Source organism: Mugil cephalus, chromosome 12 (genome assembly GCF_022458985.1).
Source record: "Mugil cephalus isolate CIBA_MC_2020 chromosome 12, CIBA_Mcephalus_1.1, whole genome shotgun sequence".
Classification (NCBI taxonomy): domain Eukaryota; kingdom Metazoa; phylum Chordata; class Actinopteri; order Mugiliformes; family Mugilidae; genus Mugil; species Mugil cephalus.
The window spans coordinates 3,048,013-3,073,080 of NC_061781.1; the positions used below are offsets into that span (position 1 = coordinate 3,048,013).

Genomic DNA, 25,068 nt, shown 5'->3' on the forward strand with positions numbered 1-25,068 from the left:
CAACAATGAAATTCACCAAGAATGGTTGATGTACAGCCTTCTTCTCTCTATTACCACAGGATGTTTGGTGAAATTGTTAACTGACTGCTGTCCAGAGGATTTGGACCATTCCTTTTCTAGCATTAGCGAATGTCTTTTCAAATGAGTGTACATTGCAGTAGTACTAATTGACATCACGTTTCACATTTAGTTAAGTATTTCCACACACTTAATGAAGTGCTGCTAGTTTTCTGAAATGACCCATTGTGCTCATCATCTGTCCTCTAAGTGGCGTCCATGTTGCTGTTGTTATGTGATCACTGACTAGTCATTGACTTCCTGCTTTAAGCATCACAGCTCTGCAGTGAAATCGACTAGTTGACAACTAATATTTACCAGGACTGGGATTAATGCTGTAATCAACAAGATGACAGTGCGTTTACATGCATGTGAAGAAAAAAAAATGATTCCCTTAAACGGACTATAACAGGAGAACTTAAGTGCATGTGAACACGTTACTCCGATTAAAATTGGGGTTCTCATTATCCGATTGAGACACCCAGATAATGCGATTGGAATCGGAGTTTTCATTGGATAATACGTGTGCGCATGCTCCACCACCGCTGCGCTGGCGTGTGACCCCGGAACAAAAACGTCCAAGAAAGCCGGTCGCAGAAGAAGAGAAACGGAGCCGTCTGAGGAATAGTGCAGATCTTATCTGGTTAAAAATGAACTATTATTCGTCTGGTTGTTGTTTGAAATCCACCGCATGAACCACTCTTGTTTATTATGTCACGTAATAGGTCAACCCGGAAATCGGGCCGTATTAACGTGGTATTATCCCGCTGAAAAGACACGTATCGCCACCTAGTGTTGAGGAGGAGAACAGTTATTCGATTTTCTTGCGCTGCATGTAAACTGGGACATTGACATCATGACATTGGGCGCGTGGAGTTGAATTAGTTTACAACATAATTGCTCTGATTAGTTGGAGGACTACACAGGAATTTGTTCTCTTTGTTGAAACAAGCGACATAATGAAATCCTAATGATGTGTTAGCAGGCTCTTATTTAGGATACGACTTCCTAGACTGCCATGCGTCCTTGAGCTATGATTTGGTTAAATAAAATAACAAGAAAGTCCACAAAAAGACTTGAGAGAGGACACGATACTGTGTGAGAGAGAACAATCCACCAGTCATGCTAGTACGAGGGCAGTCAGATCTTCATGAGATGCAATTTTCTACATTAAACAAGTGACGTTTATGAGTCCATCTCATTTTTATGGAGGACAGGGAACAATCAGGTCCTGATAATTGGCTTCTGCTTGCTTGGCCCATCTCCAGCTGTTCAGGTCAATGGACCTAGATGAGCAGGAAATGTAATGATGGACCGGCAGTGATGGAGGTCGTGGGAGAGGGACAAGCAGAGTTATTTGCACTCACTGGGTAAAAAAACAAGAAGAAAAATCAAGACCAGCACAACAGTTGAAGCATTAAAAACCCACCATCGGTTATTGTTTGAATTATTCAGACGCTTTCCTGATTAAACTGATTAAGATGAGGTATTGAAGTAGAAATGTTGATTTTTCTCTTGGTGGCAGTGGTCCCAGTCCTCAGATTGTATCACATTAATAGATGGCAGAAACATTACAACTTGCTGTCAGTACTGTTTGGATTCCTGAATGATTTACAGCAAACTGAATTACTCTAATTTTGGAAGATAAGTCACAAAACAAATGCTGGTCGTTCAGAACCGTGAGTCAAATGCTAAACACAAATACAGAGGTGAGTGATTTCCCCCTCAATAAATGTACTGTGATTTTCTCTTGCAGTTACAAATTAAATAATATTTTGATACAGCATCACCTCCTGAGAGGTCCAGCAGAATATAGTCAATATGCATTTAATAATAAAGAGACACAAAAGTCTTGTTCACCCCTGTCATTAACATGGGCAATCCTAATGCAACTGTCAAGCTTTAAGTACCTGTGGTTACACCTGGCATTTAAGTTCACCTCCACATATGTCACCACCCAGCAATTGAGATCATATCTCACTTTGAAGGTCTGAATCTACCTACCTACTCAAATTAGCAAAACCCTACATATGCAAGGGCCCCCCCAGTCATCTTTGCTGTGACCCTGACATAATAAATGGTTATTAAAATGCTCGTGTAGTTGAGAAGTCAACTACAAGGGAAACAGACTCACTTCCGTGGTGGAAAATTAATGAGACAATATTTCCCTCTCTGTGCACTTTTTAATATTTCTTATTACATTGTTGCTTTTGTTTACTTCTTTGCTCAACTACTATTACTGACTTCATTTTCCATTGTTGTTGTGCTGTTGACATTGTTCATATTGTATGCAATTTTGTCAACAATGCAAACCATTGTAAGTTACGGTATTTCCAAAACCACGTACTTAACACGTAACAGATCGCTCGAGATTCCACTCGATTCTGAGGGTTAATAAAGGTCAGAACGAGGCGCTCATGAATACTGGTAAATTCAGGTAATTCAGACACACACAATATCAGCCTATCTTCTATTTTGGCTTTCTCTCAGCTGACCGCTAAAACAATTGTATTTAGTAAAAGTTAAAAGGGGAATTATTTAAATTTTGCACTGTTAAGTTGTTTTATCCTGCAATTAGTTAAGAAAAACAGTTTGTTTGCCTAAATATTTGTCCTGTATTTTATCATAATCATAATCAACTAATTAAGGGTAAAATTATTCTACTTCACTTAGAGTTTGTGATTTTGCATCGTTTCTGTACTTGAAGCTGTTTTTCTTGAAATGAGAGTTATTGGGTCGTGACCGCCCGTTTGGCCCTTGTCGGCCACCGTATTGTAGTGCTAACAAAACAATCTATTTGTGTTGGAGTTAAATTGTGTTTGCTGTTGTCCACATCACTGACAAAAGGCACAGAGGGAAAGTATATCTAGTTACAGCATCGGTTAAGTGTCTATCATAACGAAATGTCTTTCCAATTTCAGTATAATCTATTGTAAATTATGTATATTGTAATGTATATTGTAATGTATATTGTAAATTATTGTAAATTCAAATGTTATGAGGAAATGATCAGACAAAAGAGGGTTATGAGCAGAGGTGGGTAGAGTGGCCAAAAATTGTACTCAAGTAAAAGTAAAAAGTAGTCATCCAAATAATTACTTGAGTAATAGTAAAAAAGTACTGAGTAACTGTTATGAGTATCGTCTGATTTATTTGTTAACACAAGCATTCAATCAGACAGACAAAAATAGCCATAGACAAAATTGCTTAAATTAAAATATTCCAAGTAAATTCAAGCACTTCAATAAAAAATAAAATCAATAAAATAATAAAAAAATAAATTAAGCGCAAGTAACACAAATTTCCAAACCTTAGTACTGTTTCCCCAGGCTCTGCATGTTTCCTCAAGTTAGATGTTGAGTTTTTGAATACTGACATTTCAGTGAAATGTCCGTTTGTTTAGGTAGACACGGAAGGTACCGCATAATGTAGCTGCTGTTTCGCACTTCTTGTAAGGCAAACATGCTTTCAATATGAGGCCAGGATGTTCCTCTTCGTCTGTGTCTGCATTGCCGACTGTTGATTTTGACATTTTTCATCCGTTTCTCTTTTTTGTTTGCTACCATCGTAAATTGTAAAGCTAACCCGCAACCCGTCCCGCCGCTGAGATTGAGCATCGTCACGTGACGAGACTGCACAGCTACGTTTGATTGGTGAAACACAGTCATGTGGTAGAGCCTTTGACGGAAGTGTCGTTCTCTGTCAAAATAAAACATTAAAATGAGGCGTACATGGGGGAAAAGTAACAAGCTCATTGTAGCCTAATGTAGCGGAGTTTCTCCTTCACAAATCTACTCAAGTAAAAATAAAAAGTGATATAAAACTACCCCTAGAAGTACATTCGTTTCAAAAACGTACTCAAGTAAATGTAACAGAGTAAATGTAACTCGTTACTACCATCTCTGGTTATGAGTAAATACTGTCAAACCATCAGTTTCTATGCCATATGTTAGGACAAGATCTAAGGTGTGATTGAAACTGAGTTGATCTGTTTACATTCTGAGAAAAGCCCATTGAATCTAATGAAGAGCTAAGACTGACACTGCTAATATCAACATGGATGTTAATGTCGCCTACTATAATGACTTTGTTCTAAGCACTAAATCACAAAAACTCAGAGTAAGGAGCAGGTGGGTGATACACCACAACAAAGAGAATTGGTTTTTGTGTTTTCCATACTGGATGAGCAAGACTAAGAGGAAGGCTTTGTTTAGGTCTAGGATTAATGGATAAATCAGAGTGGAAGATTGCTGCCACTCCTTCTCCTGTGCTTTGAGGAATGTGATAGTTACTATGACTGGGTGGCATAAACTCATTTAAACTGACAAAATTATCCTGCAGCCTTGTTTCAGTCAAACTAATCAGCCTAATCACCTAATCAGACCAGGCTTTCCCCAGAAAGACTTCCAGTTATCACGGTAGACCGTCGTTGGCTGGGCACCACCTAGATAACCAGCAGAGGAATGACTAAACATGTCATCACTGGTCAGATTGGGCAGGGGTCCAGAGAAAACTTCAGAATCCGACATTGTTTTTGCAAATTTACACACCGATTCCACATTAAGTTTAATGACCTCCGATTGGCGGAACTCTTGGTTATTACTGCCAACGTGAATTGAAATTGCACCACATTTACCCTTAGCCTTAGCTAGCAGTAGCAAAGCTAACAGACCAAAGTTGATTAAGTGGAGACGAGATGTAAGATTCACAAGGAGTTATAGAAGACAAGTGTTTGAGTAGACTGAAAACAAGAGTTCATCACTTACAGACAAGGACAAGGTGATTTTAAAGAAGCTAAAACTGTCTGCAAACAAACACAGCAGTGCAGAAACAGGAAATGATGCAATATGGTTACTCACATGACGAACGCAGAAGCATGACGACAGAATTAGTGCAAAGAGACAAAATGGTAACAGAATAATGAATAACAACAGAGACATAAATCCTATAAAAGCAACTATTGAAACATGCAAAAGACAAATTACACACAATATGACCACAACAAGGCGCCCAGATAATCCCATCATATTGCTGTACTGTTAATATGTGTTTGCATGGATGTCTGCAGAGTGAGTGGTGAGATTTATTTCCTAATTAGGCTCGTAACTTGGCAGATGCATTTTAGGTAATTTGTCCTGTGAGAGAAACTGGTAGGGATTAGTTGTATGGCTATGGGAAAAAAGAAAAAAAGAAAAGAAAGAAAAAAAATCTTTCCGTATCAGATAGTGGAGGAGGCAATAGCAGCTGCAAGACAGGGAAAGTGAGATTACAACAAACAGATATGAGAACACTTAATATTAACACAAAATTCAGCATTGGGATCGCAATAAATCTGCTGAAGTCTCTCAATAAGTCATACAAGTCAAATTAAACACATTCACAGAAAAAAAACTGAGCATGAATAAGTGAGCAGAAGCTATCCACTGTAGTCAAAGTCAAACCTGGTGCATGTGGAGACGAGGAAGGTATGTATTAAAAAAGTGCAAAACAAGCCAGGAGGGACTTTAGAGCAAACTAAAAACAAGAGGCAGAGTCCCTCTCAAACCCCTTCTGTCAATACACCAAATAACCCACTTGCCGGGTTTCCTCCAAACGTTATTGACCAAAAACAAAGGCACTAATTCATTAAGAGTGAGTTGTCAGGCTTGCCTAATGCCTCCGACCTGGTCTGCAGACCCTGAGGTCTGTGTTTGCTTCCTCTGGCTTTCACTTCATTAGTCCTGTAATTCTGCACGGTGGCTGCTAATGACCGACTCCAACCGGAGCTGCTGATATCTAATTTAGCCTTCCTTCCTGGTCCAGATCACAGCTACGATAGCTGGGAATTATTTGCTCATCATTTACACTATCTTCCACAGTGTATTTCACTTCGCTGGCATCCAGTTTCTTCTTCAGATACATTTGTCTCTCCTAGGCATTGTTGTCTGGCTCCACTGAGACCACTCAGTTGTTTAACTGCATCTACACTGAACAGTGGTACAGAAAAAGCCATAATAATAATAATGAGATGGTTTCATAGCACTCACCTCACTGGAAAGAGACAAACAGATCATGCTCGGGTTCAGACTGGGAAACTGTTTGATAGAGAGAAAGGAAATCTTTTTCAGACATTCATGTTCCCCTCAGGAGAAATGTTAATAACTTCTGTGATCCTCTGACTTCCCCTCAGGTGCCATCAACATTTTAATTTGACCATTAGTTTGGATTATGGCCAAATAGCTGCAAATCAAAGGAACTTCCCATCAGCCTCTGCCTCTTCTGTAGAAGCACATGGCACATTTCACCTTTTTGCCTGACCATTTCTCTTCTTGGTATCCTTCCTTTGCAGTGGCTGATGAATTCCTGACTCTCTCTTCTCCCTCTCTCTTCTCTTATACCTTCATCTTTTTTTTTTGTCTTTCTCTACCCGCCTGGCCTCAAGCAGATGGGTCCACCTCCATATAAGCTGGGTCCTCTTTGTGTCTCCTTGCCTCAGTGCTTACTTCTGGGGGTTTCGGGCTCTTGAGACAGCTTCTAAAAGCTAAAAATGTACAAGATCTGCATATGTACAAATGTACAAGAAACAGGCCTGTGGAAAATCAGCTTAAAAAACAAGGTTCAAAAAGATTGAGTTAGAAAAAAAAGTCAAAAGAACACAGTGTGATAAAAAATATACTGCTGAGGTCGAAAGGAGATCATTTTATTCCGTTAACAGGGTTTTCTCTCCACATAGTTTAGTTTGCTTTATACAATAGTTTTAGTGTCCTCAGTTCTCTTAGAAAACTGCAAACTAAAACAACCCACAACCTGTGGCTGCATGGATGGTGCGCCGCCAGTCTAAAAGCAGAGTTTCTTTGTAAATGCTCAGCAGCAGATAAAGTGCACCTCTGTAGATAATTGCCAAATCCAGCGTTGTGTTCCTCAGATAGCTCCAAGTTCTAGACAAACGTCTTCTCCAATTTGTTGAATTTTGATGTTCTTGGTTCCTTTTAGCAGACTAATCTAGGTCCCTCTGACATGTTCATTTCATTTCCCTTCTTCTTTACTTTCATACAGTTTCTTGGCTGTTTCCTTTTCCTTTTTTCTTATCCATCACACAGCATCATCAGGGAAGAGGAGCTTGATTGCCCCAAATTAATTCTGCAGGCCAGACAGAAAAGTACTGTATGTTCAGCCAAGTACAGCAGCGCATACTCATTTACTTACTGTGTAATTCTGTCTTGCTTTTTTATTTTTGAAAGTGCAATATCCACACTCATGTCATTGTGGTACGATGCTTGGTTTTCCAGACCAATTCCTCCCACTGGAGTTTGTCTGTATTCATGATATTCATGGATGCCATTCTGTGTATTCAGCCTTCTTACCACTTTCATCATTAGTATTAGTGGTAATCTTTGATTAGCTCCTTCAAACCTGACGTTTATTGACATACACTGTAGTTTGTCTTATCTATTTTTTTGTATTTTGCACTGTTGTTCCCTGCCTCTGTAACTCCTTTCCCTATAGTCCTATCTTATTTTATATTAATGTTTCACCAATAATCAAGATAAAACTGCCTCAGGCTTGGATCAGAACAGACTGACCTGATTAGAAGGAATTTTCCATCAGGCTGACGGGGTGGTGAAAATCTGCTCCTATTAACGATGTAAACACACAAACTGATCGAAGTGTTTGAAAGTGAGCCAGCAAGTTTCCCAGCAAACCGACCCAGGCAGGGGTATGATTCAGTCTGGACAGCAGGGACAGAACACGCTGAGAGAACATAATCCACACAAGAACTGTGGCGAGTTCTCCAGGACCTGTAGGAAAAACTGTCTACCTGAACACAGAAGAGAATTGGTGCTGCTTCAGTGTTGTGTATTTGATTTAGATCTGGGCTTTCCTATCTGCTATGCTTTGTATGAATTGTTTTCATAGTTAATCACACTGCAGCTTCAGACAGGTTTAGTTCAGAGGAGCATTTTATGTGATGCTGAAGCACTTTGATTTGACTATTTAGCAGATGAAGATGCACCAAGTCTGCATCAGTGGATCAGATCATTTAAAAGCAAAACTGGAGCATAAGAGAAGAAGCTGATTAGTTTGTTTTTTTTCGGTTTTGGTTTTGTTTTTTTTTGGCATGGCAAAGTGCAAGACAAATGGTCGAAACACGTCCTGTTACAGCCCCCGAGAGAATTTAGGACAGTGAGAATCTCACATGGTTCCTTAGCTGCCTCGACCCTGCCTGCTGGAAACACAGCTCATAGGAGGACAAATTTCCATCTTGGAAAGTCAGTCTTGTGGAAAACCTTGACTTCTAGCAGCTGTGGTCACGGCCGGAGCGAAAAGAAAAGAAAAGAAAAGAAAAGAAAAGAAAAGAAAAGAAAAGAAAAGAAAAGAAAAGAAAAGAAAAGTCATTAGCTTCAAAAGTTGATAGAGGCTCAAAAGCAAGGGTGTCAAACTCATTTTAGGTCAGGGGCCACATATTGCCCAATTTGCACAATTTAATCTCATGCGATCCAGGCCAGTAACGTAACAGCAAAACAGAAAACTATAAACAATGACAATTCCAAATGTTTCTCTTTGTTTCAGTGCAAAAAAAGTACAAGTACATCATGAAAATGTTAATTTAATGAAGTTTCCTTTTACAACATATTTTATGAACAACCACAAATGAAAAATAAAAAGCAATTTGCTTCCATCTGCTATTTAGTTCTCAGTCTCAGTATTGTTGTTATGTCCACGAGTCTGAAGACAAATTGGAATATAGGTCACTTTATTGAAAAGTTGTAGATAATATCTTCGATGTAGTTTCGCACTTTGCAAATTCATCCTGCGGGCCGGATTGGACCCTCTGGTGGGCCTGTTTTGGCCCATTCTCTAAAGGTTTGACCAGGATCAGAACAAATCATCTCTGCCAGTGCATTGTCTCTCCATCAATGTATGCTTCACAGGAGAACAGTGGAGCAGTGCACTGTGGACTGTCCAAAGTCAGATTTAAGAGACTGTGACAACAGATAACTGTGCTTACTGATTCGTGTTTGGGTGTCACTCTATGCAACGTTGCAGCAGCTGTACAAGATCAATGACAACGCAAAATAGACTCTCAGACCTGAGAAACATGTAATGACTAAAATGACAAAAACATAGATTCCGTCTTCTTTATAACTGACTAGCTCCTGGTCAAAGGTGCTAGACGAGTGAGAAAAGTTACTGATCCCCTTAATGGACAAATAAAAGTGTTGCATCATTTTTAAAACCTTCACACAGTTCTCCAAATGCAGTAACATTAAAAAGATCATCCGTTGCATCTGATGTTAATGCCATGGCGGGCAGCAGGTCCTGCCCTCAGGCAGCCTGATCGCACCTCGTTGCAGCGCTACGCTGCCGCCCACGTGCCCAATGAGATCATTTCAGGGTGTAGTTTCCAGACCCCTGATTTAATTTTTATTTACACACACACACAGCGCTGTGGTTTTCTCCACGGATTTGTCAGACGAAGTGGCCCTGTGGTTCCGTCGTGGGAGTGATTGGCGCCCGTTGTCATGTCACGGCTGCTAAAGTCGCGTCGTGGTTACGCTCTGATCTGATTGGACATAACACGCTGATGCGGAGGAAGGGGGTGAACAGGCACACGCTGGCACGCATGAATGCACCTCCAGAATTACATAATCCAGAAATGTTTCACGCGTTTCTTCACACATGGGTAGCTCTACTAACCATCGCAGCACACTCGTTCTCTCACTTCACTTCCCTGATGCACTTTATTAACTTTTCGCAAAGTTTAAGGTCACCCCCGCTACTTTCGAGCATGAAGAATAGTCTATTTTTCATCTAAATCATTTGCACGTCCAGTTAAAATCTTCTTGATAAACCATGAGCTCATTTAGCAGGTTAATTGTGGTTTAGGACAGATCCTTGGGGTCCTGTTGGTTGCAGGTTGGGGTCTCCATGAGTCTCCACAGTTGTTGCAAGCCATCCTGCAGGGTGCATCATGGTGGGCTGTCTTGGACTTCAGCAAGATTTAAGTGGGTGTAATTCACATTAAGTATGAGCAGTACCTGAATTTAAAACCATATCTTGACCTTGTCCATTGTTAAAGCTTTATATTCTGATGATTTGATCCATTTTCAGTACAGACCATGTTCATTAGAATGTCTTCCACTATTTTCCTCTTCGTGTTTTGAATGAAAGACAAAATAAATGCAACATCAGAGCTCCTTTGTGAGGCAGAAGTGCTGGCTGCCTCATCTCGTGCTTTTTCCAATGTGGTTTATTGCCAGATCAACACACCAATCAGCCACAACATTATGACCACTTACAGGGGATTTGAATAACACTAACCATCTAGTGACAATTTAATGTTCTGCTGGGAAACCTTTGGAGCAGGCATTTATGTGGATTACCCCACTACCAACAATGTGTTACCAGACACCACAGGACACCCTGAGAAGGCCCGTGTCCATTCGCTGATGAGCCACAACTGTTTTAGAGGCACAAGGAAGACCTACACAATACATTCATACCTAATACATTACCTAGACTATGGAAAGTTAGGACAAGAAATACAAGTGGGTACAAATATTGTATTTCATGATGACAGATGACAACAGACTCTGCTGTTGAAACATTTTGGTCGCTGCTTTAACATAACTTCAGTATAGTCTCCATTTTATGATTTTAGTCCAGGGGTGGCCAAATGAAGAGTTGAGGACCTTCAAAGGGCTACGCGTTACAGTAAATCTGTGGAATAGTGCATTCAATATTTGGGGCTGATACAAGAATCTGTTTGGTAGTTGTTGTTGTTGTTGTTTTAAATTTAGGATTTATTTGGGCTTTGTCTCTGGAACAGTCTTAGCCCATGAACGGTGTAACAGCTGTCGAATGTTGTCTAGTATGGATTATTATAATTTCCCTTTGAAATGTAGCAGAGCAAGTATTAAAATTCTTAATGCATATTCATGCAATAATATAATATTTTGTGTATGATAAATTGTCATTTCATGACAGAAGAGCATTAACCACCTGTGTGTGAGTCATGAAGTAAAGTATTGTTTGTGTGCGTGTCTAATGTAAACATGTGTATTTAGAGTGTGTATATCTGTGTATGTGCAGGCAGAGAGATGAGGCTCAGTGTTTCCCAGAGGGAGTCATACAGTGCTTCATCCAGAAACTGGATAGAGACCAACAGATAAATCAGTCTGTTTGGCCATTTGGCCCCAAATTCTCCGTGTAAAGCAACAAAATGGGCACAGTGTGCATGTGTCTGTTGATCTAATGCACATCTGATAGCACTACATTAAGAATTTGATTCTTTGTTTATCAGTTAGAAAATCCAGGAACCATTGTTGGCCCTGAAGGAACATTTCAAAGCATGTGAAGGATTCCTTATTCTCTCTTTAGTTATACTATAAATATCAGTAACAGAAGCACATCCAAAGACACAAATACATCCTTTCACAGAACAATAAATGTACTGATTTGAAGCAGCAGAGTACAAAAGACATTTTGCTGCAGTCTGATTAAAAAATAATTAACTGAAAATGACTTATTTATTCCCTGTCGTTGTGTGCCACAGCTCGGTCTACGGTGTTTTTCCCATTTTCTCTCTTGTGATCATTTACTTGAATCAGCACAGGTTAGAATCTCTTCAGCAGGAAGTAAAACAAGTGACGGAGTCACACAGATGTCTCCCATCAGACTTCATGGAGTGGAAAAGTGAAAACAACAGCACTTGTAGGAAATGGTCTGTAATGAATGTGCTTTGTGTCAAAAGGCGTTTCCACTTCGCTGAATCAGTATCTGTCACATTCACATTCAGCACCGTGGAGTCAGACGAGTGTTTAAAGATGTGTTTATCCTGCAGAGACAAACAGAGCAGTGTCACACGTCTCAATAAGGAGTTACAGTTTGTTACTGCTGGTTAGTGGGAGACAGTTATTACCCACAGCATGGCGTCTCTTCTTCATCGTTAGTGGTTACCTTTCTTTCCTCAGACTGAGTGAGATACCGAAACTCAAACTCAAGGTGTTTTCATTTCAACTTTATTTTTTCCTTCAGTTCAGTATCTGTAAACCTATCTGCTTTGGTAACCTCAATGTGGAACACGGATGTACAGAATCAGAAACCTGTCATGCTCAGTTTACCCATTTCAAAATACAAAATACAAAGTAATATGCTCTCTCTTAGCAATTTAACTCTATATTTGGGTGCAACTTCATAGATTACATAGGATGACATCATCTGTATCCTAACCAACAAAGATGGTTGGAGGATTAAGTCACAGTCTATTTTGGTTTCATAGACTTTACGCCATTGACGTGAGCATTGTGCATTGATGTGTTGACATCGTTCTGTAATTACGCTGTTAAAGACCAGTGAGAGTCACATGTGTTGAGTTTCTCTGTGTACTTCAAACAATGGTGACTGGAAATGAGTGAGAAGACAGAAGATGTCTGGGTGGATGGTGCGTAGAAGGAAATTAATTTGTGTCTGCGTCACTGTGTTGTTACAATTCTGAGGAGGTGAACGTCAGCCTACTACGACACAGGATGTGGAGCAACACAGTACAGCATACCTACAGTGTAGAGCTAATATAGAAGCACAGATCTAGCTGTTCACTGCATAAGACGGCAACACAAAACTCTGGAAAATGGTGCAGGACTAAAGTGCTCAGGCACAAAAAGTTTAATGAGCAAAAGTTGACAAGTCTACAGAAGCTGGCGGAAAAATACTAGAGCATAGGCTGCCCCTGTAGTAAAAGGGGGAAGGCAGGTACTTTAGGAATTGTACTTCAAAAGTTGACAAATTGTTGATAGCTGGTTTACAGGTAACTATCACAGAGGTGAAATGAAGAAATGGTGTTGAGTTTCAGAGTCCTTAAGTAGTGTTGCTTGATTGGATGACGAGAAGTACGTTGTTGCACGAATGAACTTCAGGTCTGTTACACTTCCAGCACCCATTATTTTATATATATATATAATAATATATAATAATATAATCTCAGGTAGCTTCCAGGGGTTGTACAGACTAGTCGGTTTGTCAGTTTCACTGCTGTGTCATAAAGCTTGAAGCATCGTGACTAGTCATTGATCACATGACAATAACAACATGGACGCCTCCTAGAAGACAGGTGAGCAGTCCAGTGGGTAAATGCAGCAAACTAGCAGTGATTCATGAAGAGAGAGGAAATAATTCACTAAAGATGAAGTCTATTCTACTATGATATGTCTGTCCTGAAATACAACTACTACTGCAATGTGCACTCATCTAAAACGACATCAGCTAATGCTAACAGAGGTCACAACAGTCATTTAACAACTTCACCAAACGTCCTGTGATAACAGGGAGAAGGAGGCTGTACATCAACTGTTTAATAAAGTTATTAGACCTTTAGCTGAAGTAACCTCGCACCACCCATCTTCCAACACACTGTAAATGTTACCGATGATGCTGAGTTGCAGCCTGTTTTTATACAGGCTATGCACATCTGCAGCTCACAGTATGTAGCACATGAGTTGCCTATTCTCAGTGGATGTGTTCAGGTCAAGAATATAGATTTCATTACTTTCTGCTGTGTTTTTATTAGTGACATCATGAGAGACTAATCTGCGTCAACTTGACTTGCACCACATAACAGTCTAAAAATCTGAATTTGTGCAACCCTGTCATAGTTTCTCTAGTCTCAAGAGCACTCACCAATGTTTAAATTCTAATTGTTCTCCCATAAATCTGAGGGTTGTTGCATCACATCCTCACTTGGTAACCGCGCTGCTATACTTTGGATTTGTTTTCCCCCTTGTAAAATAGTAACCACAGAGAACATTTAGTAACATTCAAGACCCTAATTGTGCATTCACAGATCCACTTTTGAACTTGGCTTCCAGGCAAACTGTTGACAGCAGCTTTTAATATAACATGAAGAAATGAGAGTGGTATCAATCTAGATGGCCAACTCAGCAAGATGTTGATTTCATGCACGTGGATGCATGTGGAGGGAATCCAAGTTAGTAATTTTAAGAACTATTGACACTGACCTGGAAAAAAGCAAAATGATCACAGGGTTCCATTAAAAGGAGTCTAGCAATAAAAAATACAACTTGGATGCTGCAATTTCTTGGAATAATAACAACCAACAGTAAATGCCAGAGCTGGCTCTCTGTCACCAAAAGCACATTTGCCAAATTTGTAGCCACTTGTGATCCAAGTGTCTTTCAGTACTGAGAATCAACACACTCATACAGCAGGAATTAATGCTCCAAACAAACCTTTTGCTCATTCAGCCAGGCAGATAAAGCGCAGAGCACTGAATGAAGGTTGGCATTCATGTCAGAGTAAAATAATAATAAAAAAAATCATTGTGTAAGTTTGCGTGCATAATTTTTTTGTTGCTTGAGTCTCAAGGGTTTATTCTGTTGGTGTGGGATTTGAATTCTCCTTCCTCTCCTCCTCTTTCCTTAACCTCCTGCTTTTCATGACCCAGAAACCAATGTCTTCCTCATCAGAGCGGGAAGACAAGCGAAGTAGTTCAAATTGGGTCAGAGCATGGTTTGGATCTGGATTTAAGATTAATCTGAATTTATCGTAAAAAAAAAAAAAAAAAAGTTATTTTTTTATTTTTTTAATTCTGTGTACTACAAACAATGGCGACTGGAACTGAGTCCAGCCTCTTACTGTCATTAGGATAAATGGTCTTGTATTTTGTGCTTTTCCAGATATCGGTGCTAAAACATGTTACATTCACTCACTCATTTACAGTAGGATTTGGGATGCTCTAGACTAGAAGATGAAAACCTGATCACAGTATGGAAATCACATTTCAGGAACCATTAGGTAGTTCACTTTGGGCCAGTTCACTTTGTTAGCGTTTGGAAGGGTTTACAGTCCATTTTCTCAGTCAAACCTGCATTAGTGGCTTCACTTTATAGAACTTTATAGACATGTGCAAAGTGATTCTGTTGGTTGTGGAGTGTTGAATCTACCAGAAATATAACAGAAGAAGAAGAAGAATTTTAGCTAAACTTAATTTACTTTTTCATCTTCACAAAAACTTGATTGAACAACTGGTTGTTTTTCTACCTTCATCTTTCTGTCCCTCCTGGAAACTCATCACACCAGCTGACATTTATCCCACATGGGACAAACATGATATGACAAGCCTTTAATACCATTATACAAGAATATACAAGGAGGTGAAGAGTCCCAATAACAGTGCGTGGTTTATACATCTGCGTCAAGTCAGAAACATGCTACTACCAACCCTGACACTTGGTAGTAGCATGTTTACGCTTTATTATGAACAGGACCGGTGACAAAGGCCAGCCTTGGTGAGTCTAACCCTCACCAGGAATGGGTCAGACTTACATCCAGCTACATGGACCAAACTCGTGCTCCTTTCGTACAGCAAGGAGTCATTCACCCCATACCTGGAACAGGATGTCTCTGGTAGCACTCCTACGGGATGCCTCTGCCCAAAACATATGTGGACTACAACAATAGCCCCAGTTAGTGTCAGCAGCTCCCCGTCCCCACCAAAAACAGTCTACCACCCCTGAGGTGCCAGATGGTTTGCCAGAATGACAGCTGACCAGTCTTCTTCCATAGTCTCACTGAACTCCTCTCACACTCCAATTCTTTCCTCAGTGACTGCCCTGGCCACGGTACACTTAGCCATCGTTATCCGTCAGTTGGTCTACGGAGACCCATTCTAAAGCCTGACGACTCTCACCACGTTTGGGGTCCACCAGATGGTTCAGGGTTTATCGCCTCGACCTGGCCCCAAGGATCACCCATTTGGACACAATGTCCCCCACTGCTCATGGGAAGCGTTTGAAACTCTGTTGGAGGTGGGAGTTGAAGACTATCTTGACAGATTCTTCCACCAGGCGTTAACCACAGATCCTCACTATATGTTCAGCGTCTGTCCTAGGGTGGGAGCTGCTGTTCGGTGCATAAGAACAAACAACTGTTAGGACTTGTTCCCTGGTCCAACAGGGAACAGGTGCTTGATTTGGGTTGTCCAGTCCAGTTTATTGTCAAGCCACAGCCCTAGGTATTTATACGATAAAGGTACCCAGATTTAGGCATGTAGAGGTGATCAAGACAACTTGCTGAAGTTTGAATGGGGAAGAAAGGGGATTTAAGTGACTATGAATGCAGTATAGTTGTTGGTGCCTGTTGGGCTGGTCTGTGTATTTTAGAAACTGCTGATCTACTGGGATTTTCACACACAACCGTCTCTAGAGTTTACAGAGGATGGTCCGAAAAGAGAAAATATCCACTGAGAAAATGCCTTGTTGATGTGAGAGGTCAGAGGAGACTGAGCAGACTGGTTCAAGATGATAGAAAGGGAACAATAGCTCAAATAACCACTCGTTACCAAAAAATAAACTGGTCTGACAAGTATTGTTGCTGACCATGTCCATCCCTTTATGACCACAGTGTACCCATCTTCTGAAGGCTACTTCCAGCAGGATAATGCACCATGTCACAAAGCTCATATCATCTCAAACTGGTTTCTTGAACATGACAATGAGTTCACTGTACTCCAGTGGCTTCCACAGCCACCAGATCTCAATTCAATAGAGCTCCTTTGGATGTGGTGGAATGGGAGATTGGCAACTACGTTTTACAGAAATTGTGTGATCACCCTAACAGACAGAGAGACACCCCTGCAGGAATAACAGAGATAAAAATGATAATAATGCAACACTTTTCTCACAATATTAGCCATTGTTACATTATGAGTTATTATTACATAAAGAGCAGTACCAGTAAGGCTCATTATGTAATAAGTTACTACATTATTACATTATGAGCAAAGCCGTTATTACATTATGAGCTAATAATTTTATTACATTATGAGTCAATTATTATGTTATGAACTTTTATTACATTTAAATTATTACATTATGAGCCATTATTACATTATGAGTTGCTACACACGCTTAATGGTGTAGCCTGATGATCTGCTTGGTGGTAGCGTATTTCTGCTAGTGTATTTCCGAATAAACTGATAAATTTCTTTTGGTAGTCTTTTCATTGAACAACCATCGGTGCATTAATACTTTTTTATTCTTCTTTGAGCAGGAGGAAAACTTTTTCTCTTGCACATTCCTCCTAAATGGCATCATAGTTACTCCAGGCACAGTCAATTGAAAGAAATCACTGCATTTACTACAGGACTGCTGTGTAACAAAAATCTATTTAACAGTGTGTGAGTCATTTTTTTGCACTCAAGGTACAGGTTGATCCCTGTCCCTCTGAAATGCTGTCTGAGTGTTTCTCCTTATTTCCTCTGTTAGCATTTGTAAGGCAAGTTTCACCTCTCCCCTTCATCTCCTATGTGTTTCCCTCCGCTCTGATTTCTACCTCTTGATGTTATTTTACCTTCTCTCCTACTTCTGTCAAGTTTTATTCCTTCTTCCTTGTCGTTGTGTGTCTCTTGGGAGAGGCAGAAGAAGAAGACCAAAAAAAAAAAAGAAAAAAACTGACAAAATCTACAGCTTGAATTCCATGATTCTTTGTGATGGATGCTCGAGGATCTTAACTGAAGAGCATGGAGAATATCAACAATGTCACCTCGACAAACAGTCTTTGATCACCTGGATATGAATGCAGACAGCAGTTTAAGGCTTCTAATTATATTTTCTGTCTCATCTGTCTCTATTTTTATTTGTGCGTTTCTTCTCTCACACCTTCAGTCCGTCACCCAGTGACAGGACTGTTCGACTGCAATGATGAAAAACACATTGGAGCTGTGACAGAAAGACTAATCACCTGCATCTACAAACCCACATATTCACAGCATACGGCCTGTATTCATCCTCATTCATTTTATAATGAAGAGCCGGATAGCACCTCCCAGCATATTATCATCACGGAGCTTAAGAACAGCCCAGCAGAAGACAAAAGAGTGTTTGTCCTAAGGTTCAAGGTCTACTCGTCACCTATGAGCCATCCCTTGAGTTTCTTTCAAAAGTGTCAAGAGACCCCTGGGACCCCTACAGACCACAGCTACCTGCAGCTTGCTGAAGAAAATCAAATAAAGGCAGTAGATGCTACAAAATTTTATAAACAACTTTAACACCGATGGTTATTCCCTGTTAAGTCTTTCAGGGAGGACAATGTTGTGACAATCTTGCAATCTTTCGGGTCGCAATACCACTAGTAACCATTAGGTGGCAAAACGTCATCTCATCTAATCTCATCTCATCTCTGACTACCACTTATCCTCACTAGGTTTGCGAGGATTTCAACTAACAAACATGTCTTTAGAGGAAACCAGAGTACCTGGAGTAGACCCATGGAAACACAGGGAGAACATGCAAACTCCACACAGAAAGGCCCAAGCCAGACTAATTACAGAGCCAACATTATTAACATAAAATAAAAGTATTCCTTATAGTTGTGTCATTGAGTTCATTGGTGTTTATTTAAAGTGCAACAGATCCAGCAGATCCAGAATAAATCCAGAATATAGAGCAGTGGCTTTGGATGTGATGCTGTGCAATGAATTCAAACATTTACTGTTCTTTACACTACGTCTTTACACAGAATGTAATGTTTCCAATGTTGATCATCTCCCTTTCAAAGCAGTAAAATGATTTAATCCTCACTTACTGAAATCAGACTCATTACTTATTGGTTCCCTCTTCATGGAAAGCATGGCAGGTCCATTCAGATGTTCCTGATCCATGTTGTTTTGTCTTGAATATCTTGATCAATAACTATTTGACTGCCTCGATGTACACAGGCAGCATGAGAGGCCAGTATGAAGCCAAAGGCTAAAATGTGGCACATATTACATGTAGCAGATATATCTCACTCACTTTGGGGGTTCTCTGCCTTTTTGCTCTATTGCCACCTACACCCATCAGCCACAATATTAAAATCGTACAAAACAAAGTACACAACTTTGAGCATCTTGTGACAATTCTCGTGTTCTGCTGGGAAACTTTTGGACCTGGCATTCATTCATGTGGATGTTACTTAGACACCCACCTAGACCAGACCAGACACCCCCACCTCATAGTAAGGACACTCCTTGATGGCAGCAGCTATCCCCAGCAGGATGCAGCCTGACACAGGAGCACAGTAAAACTGTTTAGGAAAACCGCAACTTTTTGGGACTGAAATATATATTTTCAGTAAGATGACAGAAAAATTGTAAGTAAACAATTCAAAGTCTGTCAATTTTCCTTGTTGGATGACATTCTCGTACTTGGTACAGAACCAACTTTAGAACCAGAAGTTCTTTGTGTTGTAGAGGAGCAACTGTTTTTCTCCAAAGTGGTGCAGTAGGTGATGAATTCCCACACATGGAGAAAATAAATGGTACAGGATTTGTTTTTCTATTTATTGTCTTAATTGCTAGATGGCTGATCCCTTTAAAGTGGGAGGATGACAATGTGGCTTCCCACACTCTCTCATTTATCACAGTTCTGTCCCATATGTTCCAGAAATCTGTTTAAAAATTACCAGATTTACAGTATGTAGCACATGAGCTGAAATTACAAATGTTGTGAGCACATTCATCAACACATTAATCATTTCTATACTTTCTTTCGGTTGAATGTGAGGCTGACTGGGATGGAAAGTGATGATCTGTGTAATAAAGTGTACAAGGCTTCATACTGCATCACTGTCAGCACGTCCAGATTTAATGAGAATTATCAGTTTTGACCGCACTGCCTCCACCATGCAGCAACAATTTCAGTCTGCCCTCACTATTCATGTCGATCTCCAGCCCTCTCACCCTCTTCCTCCGCCAGTTCTATCTCCGTCTTTTTATCTCACTTTCCTGCTACTTGTTATGAGTTGGTAATGAGAACACCGCGTGAGGAAGATTGCTCAGTTTATCTCCTCCCACCCAAGCCCCGCTGATATCATGGATGGGTACCTTACCCTTTTCCAAAATAGTTTTTGCACATTTATTTTTAGATTTGAATCATGTGTCTGCCAGAGCTACTGCAAACATTTTATTTAAAAAAAAAAAAAGAAAAATGAAAAACAACAAGAATGGGAGGAAACCAATTTATAGAAAGGTTATTTTGCCATCACTCACAGCTCAAGAGCGGACTTTTTCTTGTACCCTCTACTTTTAGGAAAATGATATAGGCACAGAATTGGACGTAATAAATTGGTGAAAAGAGTACAGAAATGCAAGCTGAACCACTGTAGTGAAGTGAGAAAAGGAAATGCTGTCAGGCCTCAGTCCACACAGGAGAGGTGAAGGCAACATTCTCACAACATACTCACACAAATAGTTTTATTTTTACTCATAAGAATTTCAGCTCCCGCCGTCATGCAAAATTTGACACATTTAGAAGTGAGTTGATACTGTTAAATTGCTGTGTCTGCCTGGTGATATATTTGACACTGCTGGACACCAGTGGGACAAAACCCACGCCAATAATTTACATATAACCAAATTGAACTACATGTTAACAAAAAAATGTTGGTCTTTTGAGGACAAATTTAAGTTGAATCATGAAAAAAAAACACTCTCAAAACTGAAATTCTCTTCATCTATTCATGTCCCTCAAAGGATGCAACTTAACCAGTATTTCCATCATAGACTACAGGAAAAATGGTCACCATGACAGCTTCTCAAAAGAGATAGATAAACAGACAGATAGGATAAAGGACGGTTTAAGTTAATGTAATGTTGATGCGTGTTCAAGTGACCATTTTTCTGAGAATTTTTTTTCACACAATAGAAACAGGATGTGACATCATGATGATTGGCAGCTGACATGAACAACCATTCTGTGAAGCAATCCCATAGGACTGTGAGAGCAGGAAATAAACTAAAAAACAAATAAGTGTATATCCAACATTTCTTTGTAACTGGTGGAGGAAGAGCAGGGCGTAGTATTAATTAAACACAAACACCAGTGGGTCACTGATAATGTGGCTCCACTCTTGGACTGTTCTGATCAGACTCTGGCACCAAAGTCACAAGGTTTTGCTCCCTGTATCTCCAGGCAAAAAACGTCAGTTTGGCCAATGCAAGGAAGTGAGGACACACCGCCCTTTTTTCTAAAGTCTATGTGGAGATCCAGTTGGGGAGGTTAAATATTTGTTTATATTCCAATATATTAGCCATGTTCTCATTTGAGAAATCATCCTCGACCCCACTTTGAGTTGAGTTTGCCAAACCACATTAATCAAAATAAATATTTGAACAACTCTCGATCATAGATTTCATATCAGTCATCTCTGTTTCAAACCTGCACAAGGACAATGAGCTCATAAAGAACTGCCTTTATCCACAAGAAGAACAGGGGGTCCTGCAAATTCTTTAAACTATGCATAAATAGTATAAACCCTCCTGACCTCCCTGTTGTTACATGACTAACGAAGAACATTTGCACCGCATTATTGCTAAAATTAAATTAGTCAAATCAGAGCAGTTAACATTGTTAATTAGTCACAGATTTTTGTCTGCTGCTTGGAAATGAGCATTTATATTCACACGGAGCTGATTAAATGCCAGCGTGTTTTAACATGAGGTGACACAACAGGGAAGGGGGGTTTGCATTTGCAGCAATTAACATTGTTTGTTGTTGCTTTGATGTGTAATTGTCATTCTGTCTGTAATCTGTGTGAACTGATGGCTAAAGATCTGTTTGTGTTCTCCTCTCCCTTTCTGACTGTTGAATATAGGACCTTATTGATGGATTGCTTCTTTTAGGTATCTGAACCTTTTTCACCATTGCACAAAGTCATCCAATTTTCCTCTCACCAGCTGGACCCAATCTCCTCTCATAGAGGGTCAAACAAACACTAATATTTACATGATTCACAGGGATTGTTCTCAGTTTGCAATTCTCTTCTCATCTCTCTACTGTTTCCGTCCTCTCCTCAGGGATCTCGATGCCAATACCCGTGTTGGGGCTCAGAGACTACTCCAAGGTCTTCAAAGACGGCAGCTGCCTGCTGACGGATAACAACTTTGTGCTGGTGGGCTCCTTTGTGGCCTTCTTCGTGCCCCTCACAATCATGGTCGTCACCTACTTCCTGACCATCAATGCCCTGCAGAACGAGGCCACTCTCTGCTTGGACCAACTGGTGCCGCGACCCAAATGGAGCACGACGTTCACCTTGAGCTTCTTGCCACAGACCTCGTTGTCCTCGGAGAAACTCTTCCGGCGCTCAATAAGCCGCGAGGCTGGGGGCAGAGGAAGCAGCGGTGGACTAGGCACGGCACGTGGTAGTGTCTCCGGCTCACTGTTTGGGCGCCGCACCATGCAGTCGATCAGCAATGAGCAGAAGGCATCCAAGGTCCTTGGGGTGGTGTTTTTTCTCTTCGTTGTAATGTGGTGCCCATTTTTCATTACCAACGTGTTGGTGGTTGTGTGCGACCCGGCCGTGTGTGACGCAGCAGTCATGGGAGGACTCCTGAATGTTTTTGTCTGGGTTGGATACTTGTCGTCTGCAGTCAATCCGCTGGTCTACACACTATTCAATAAAACATACCGCGCAGCATTCCTGCGATATGTCCGCTGCCAGTACCAGCCGGAGAAGAAACCGCTGCAGCTCATACTAGTGAACACTATTCCACCGCTAGCTTACAACTCCACGCAGCTACCTCTCTGCGAAGTTGGAAAGTTACGAAATGGGGTGGTGCCCTCTTGTGAAGAGGTGAAGGAATTCTCTTCACCTGGGCAGGAAAAAGGGTGCAGACAGCACAAAAGCCACGGAGACAAAGATGAGAGCTGTGTGTAAGAAACTGATCCAAAATGTCAAAACCTTTCACCTCTCTGGTCACACTGTTGGTGCGGGCAAAGAGTTTGAGAATTAAAGTGCCAAAGACAAAGTGCCTCAGAGTCCGAATTTTATAAAATACTAAGGTAATCAGTTCTCCTGCCTGGGAAGCAAATTGAAAATATAGTACAAGCCTTTGTACTCCCAATTGCAATTCTAGTCACCCCATCGATTCAGCTACCGGCTCATCCACTGGGTCTGAATCAGCTGAATGAAAACACTTTTTGAAAACACCATTTACCGAAAAATAATATAAATAAGCATTTATTACTTGGATTAAAACCCATGGTTTTGGTCTCATAGCTCCTTCTGCACACTGCCAGAAAATTAAACTGTCTTGGAAAACATATCATTTTCTTTTTAACCTAACAATATTAAAAAATATGTTGAACCTGTCGACACATTGTCAATACTATTTACACATGGCAGCAACAAAAAGTGATATATTTCGTAACAGCACTATCGGAGAAATTTACCATGCGTGCGCAGCTGCTGTGACCTCAGCTACGCTTTCATTCTGCCAGCTTCTTGGCATCAGTCAGCTGGCTTCTACCTCCCTTCCATACCTTTGGGTGGATCAGCATGGATTAAACTGGATTTTCTGCCCCCTTAACAGATGATAGTCCTGGGGAGGGAGATCCGGGATGAGCCTGACTCATCGAGAATACAGACACTTGCAGAGGCCAGATAAAGCTGCCAAAAAAAAGTGGAAGAATATCCTCCCACTTCTGGTATTTTCTGCTGAAAATAACAATGGAGGAGAGCAGATGCAGGGATGTTAAAGAGAGACAAAGTAAACAAATCTATATTTGAATTTTGTGCAGATATATGTGAATAAGTGTATATGACTGCTGAGGTTGAAAACAGTTTAGTCACAACTGAGACGATTGTACCTGATATGATGCAGTATGATAACTGTAAAACAAAATGACATAGGGTGGAAATGAAGAGGATATAAGTACACAGTTATCGGTGTAAAAGTCCAAATTTTTATTGTGTTCCAGATAAATGATCAGTACATAACAACACGTGTTTTCCCAGGTGACCTGTCCAGAAACATAATGCTGTTTCTGTGATCTTTACCAATGGTGACAAATGGTCTGGTGCTTGGCTGACATATGGTCAATTATCTTAAAACCTGTTAATACAGAGAATACAGAAGGCGAATCAGTGCACAAAGGGTCATCTCGTAGCATGGATTTCAGACCAGAACTGTACACTCAACACTTGTCGTATGCTTGTTCTCAAGGCTTTACAATGTGCAAACAGGCCTGTTAATATGACATGGACTGTCAATTCATTGACTGTTGAATTTGTGTCATTTAACGCTGCCCTGTGGAGTATTTGACAAGTTGTAATTGCATACAGGTTTTTAAATGTGTTTTCAACTTTGCTTTTTACCGCCCTTTCAGACACATCGCAACGTTTGTTGGAAAGTGTGAAACCAGCAAAGAGATGTGAAACACAATGTTGTAACACCAAAGATCACAGTACTTTCAGCTACTTTTGTGTTACTTTACATAAGCAGTTAGTGGTTAAAAACTCCATAGGGCACCTTTAAGCGGGTCGCTGTCTTTTAATATTTCACCCCACCAATGTTGCTTGGTATTCATTTGGATTATGGACCTGGAGATGTGCAGTGCCACTGTAGTAAATAAGATAAAAGGCAGTGTCATCGGCAAAGAAAAATGATAAAAAGTAAATTAAAGTCCAACATTGGCAGTGTTGTCTGCCAATAAACAATCCTGATTTATTGAATACATATTTCCTGTGTGTGTATTTGTTGTTGCTATGTTGTTGACCTCAATAAAAATGACAGGGTTTTTATACACAAAGATGATGTCAAAAACATAGGTGTTTTTTTTTGTTTTTTTTTTTACTTTCATGACCATTACAAAAAATGCATAAAACTAATTCACACATCACTTTTATAATAGTGTTCTACAGGGAAAATGCTTTTGAGTCACAACAGGTTTTTTTTTTTTTTTTTTGGTTTTTTTTTGTTTTTTTGCAGTACCTCAGGTCTGACCCCAAAACAGCTCTGGCTCTGTTAATCCACCGTGACCACAGTGACCACAGATCACAGTTAACTAGATTTTAAGATCTTACCTTTTATATAATTATCACAGTATAATTCTGAATCAAATATATCATTCAATTATTTATCTCCAACCAAACCCAAAAAACAATGTCATATTTTTATAGTGATTTTACAGTGTATATTTGAACAGTAAAAGAAAAGACGAAAATTGGTTTTAAATGTCTTTATATAGACTTAATTGG

General features: G+C 40.1%; 1 protein-coding gene across 2 annotated transcripts in view; it reads left to right on the top strand.

Moving 5' to 3' along the window:
* htr2aa (5-hydroxytryptamine (serotonin) receptor 2A, genome duplicate a) overlaps positions 1-24,620 on the top strand; it is a 77,773-nt gene extending 53,153 nt beyond the window's left edge. For both annotated transcript variants that reach the window (XM_047601327.1, XM_047601328.1), the window contains one exon: positions 21,887-24,620. In XM_047601327.1, the coding sequence (XP_047457283.1) occupies positions 21,887-22,746 (860 nt within the window). In that variant the 3' untranslated portion in view covers positions 22,747-24,620. The remainder of the gene's footprint in view (positions 1-21,886) is intronic.
* Positions 24,621-25,068: the final 448 nt, after the last annotated feature.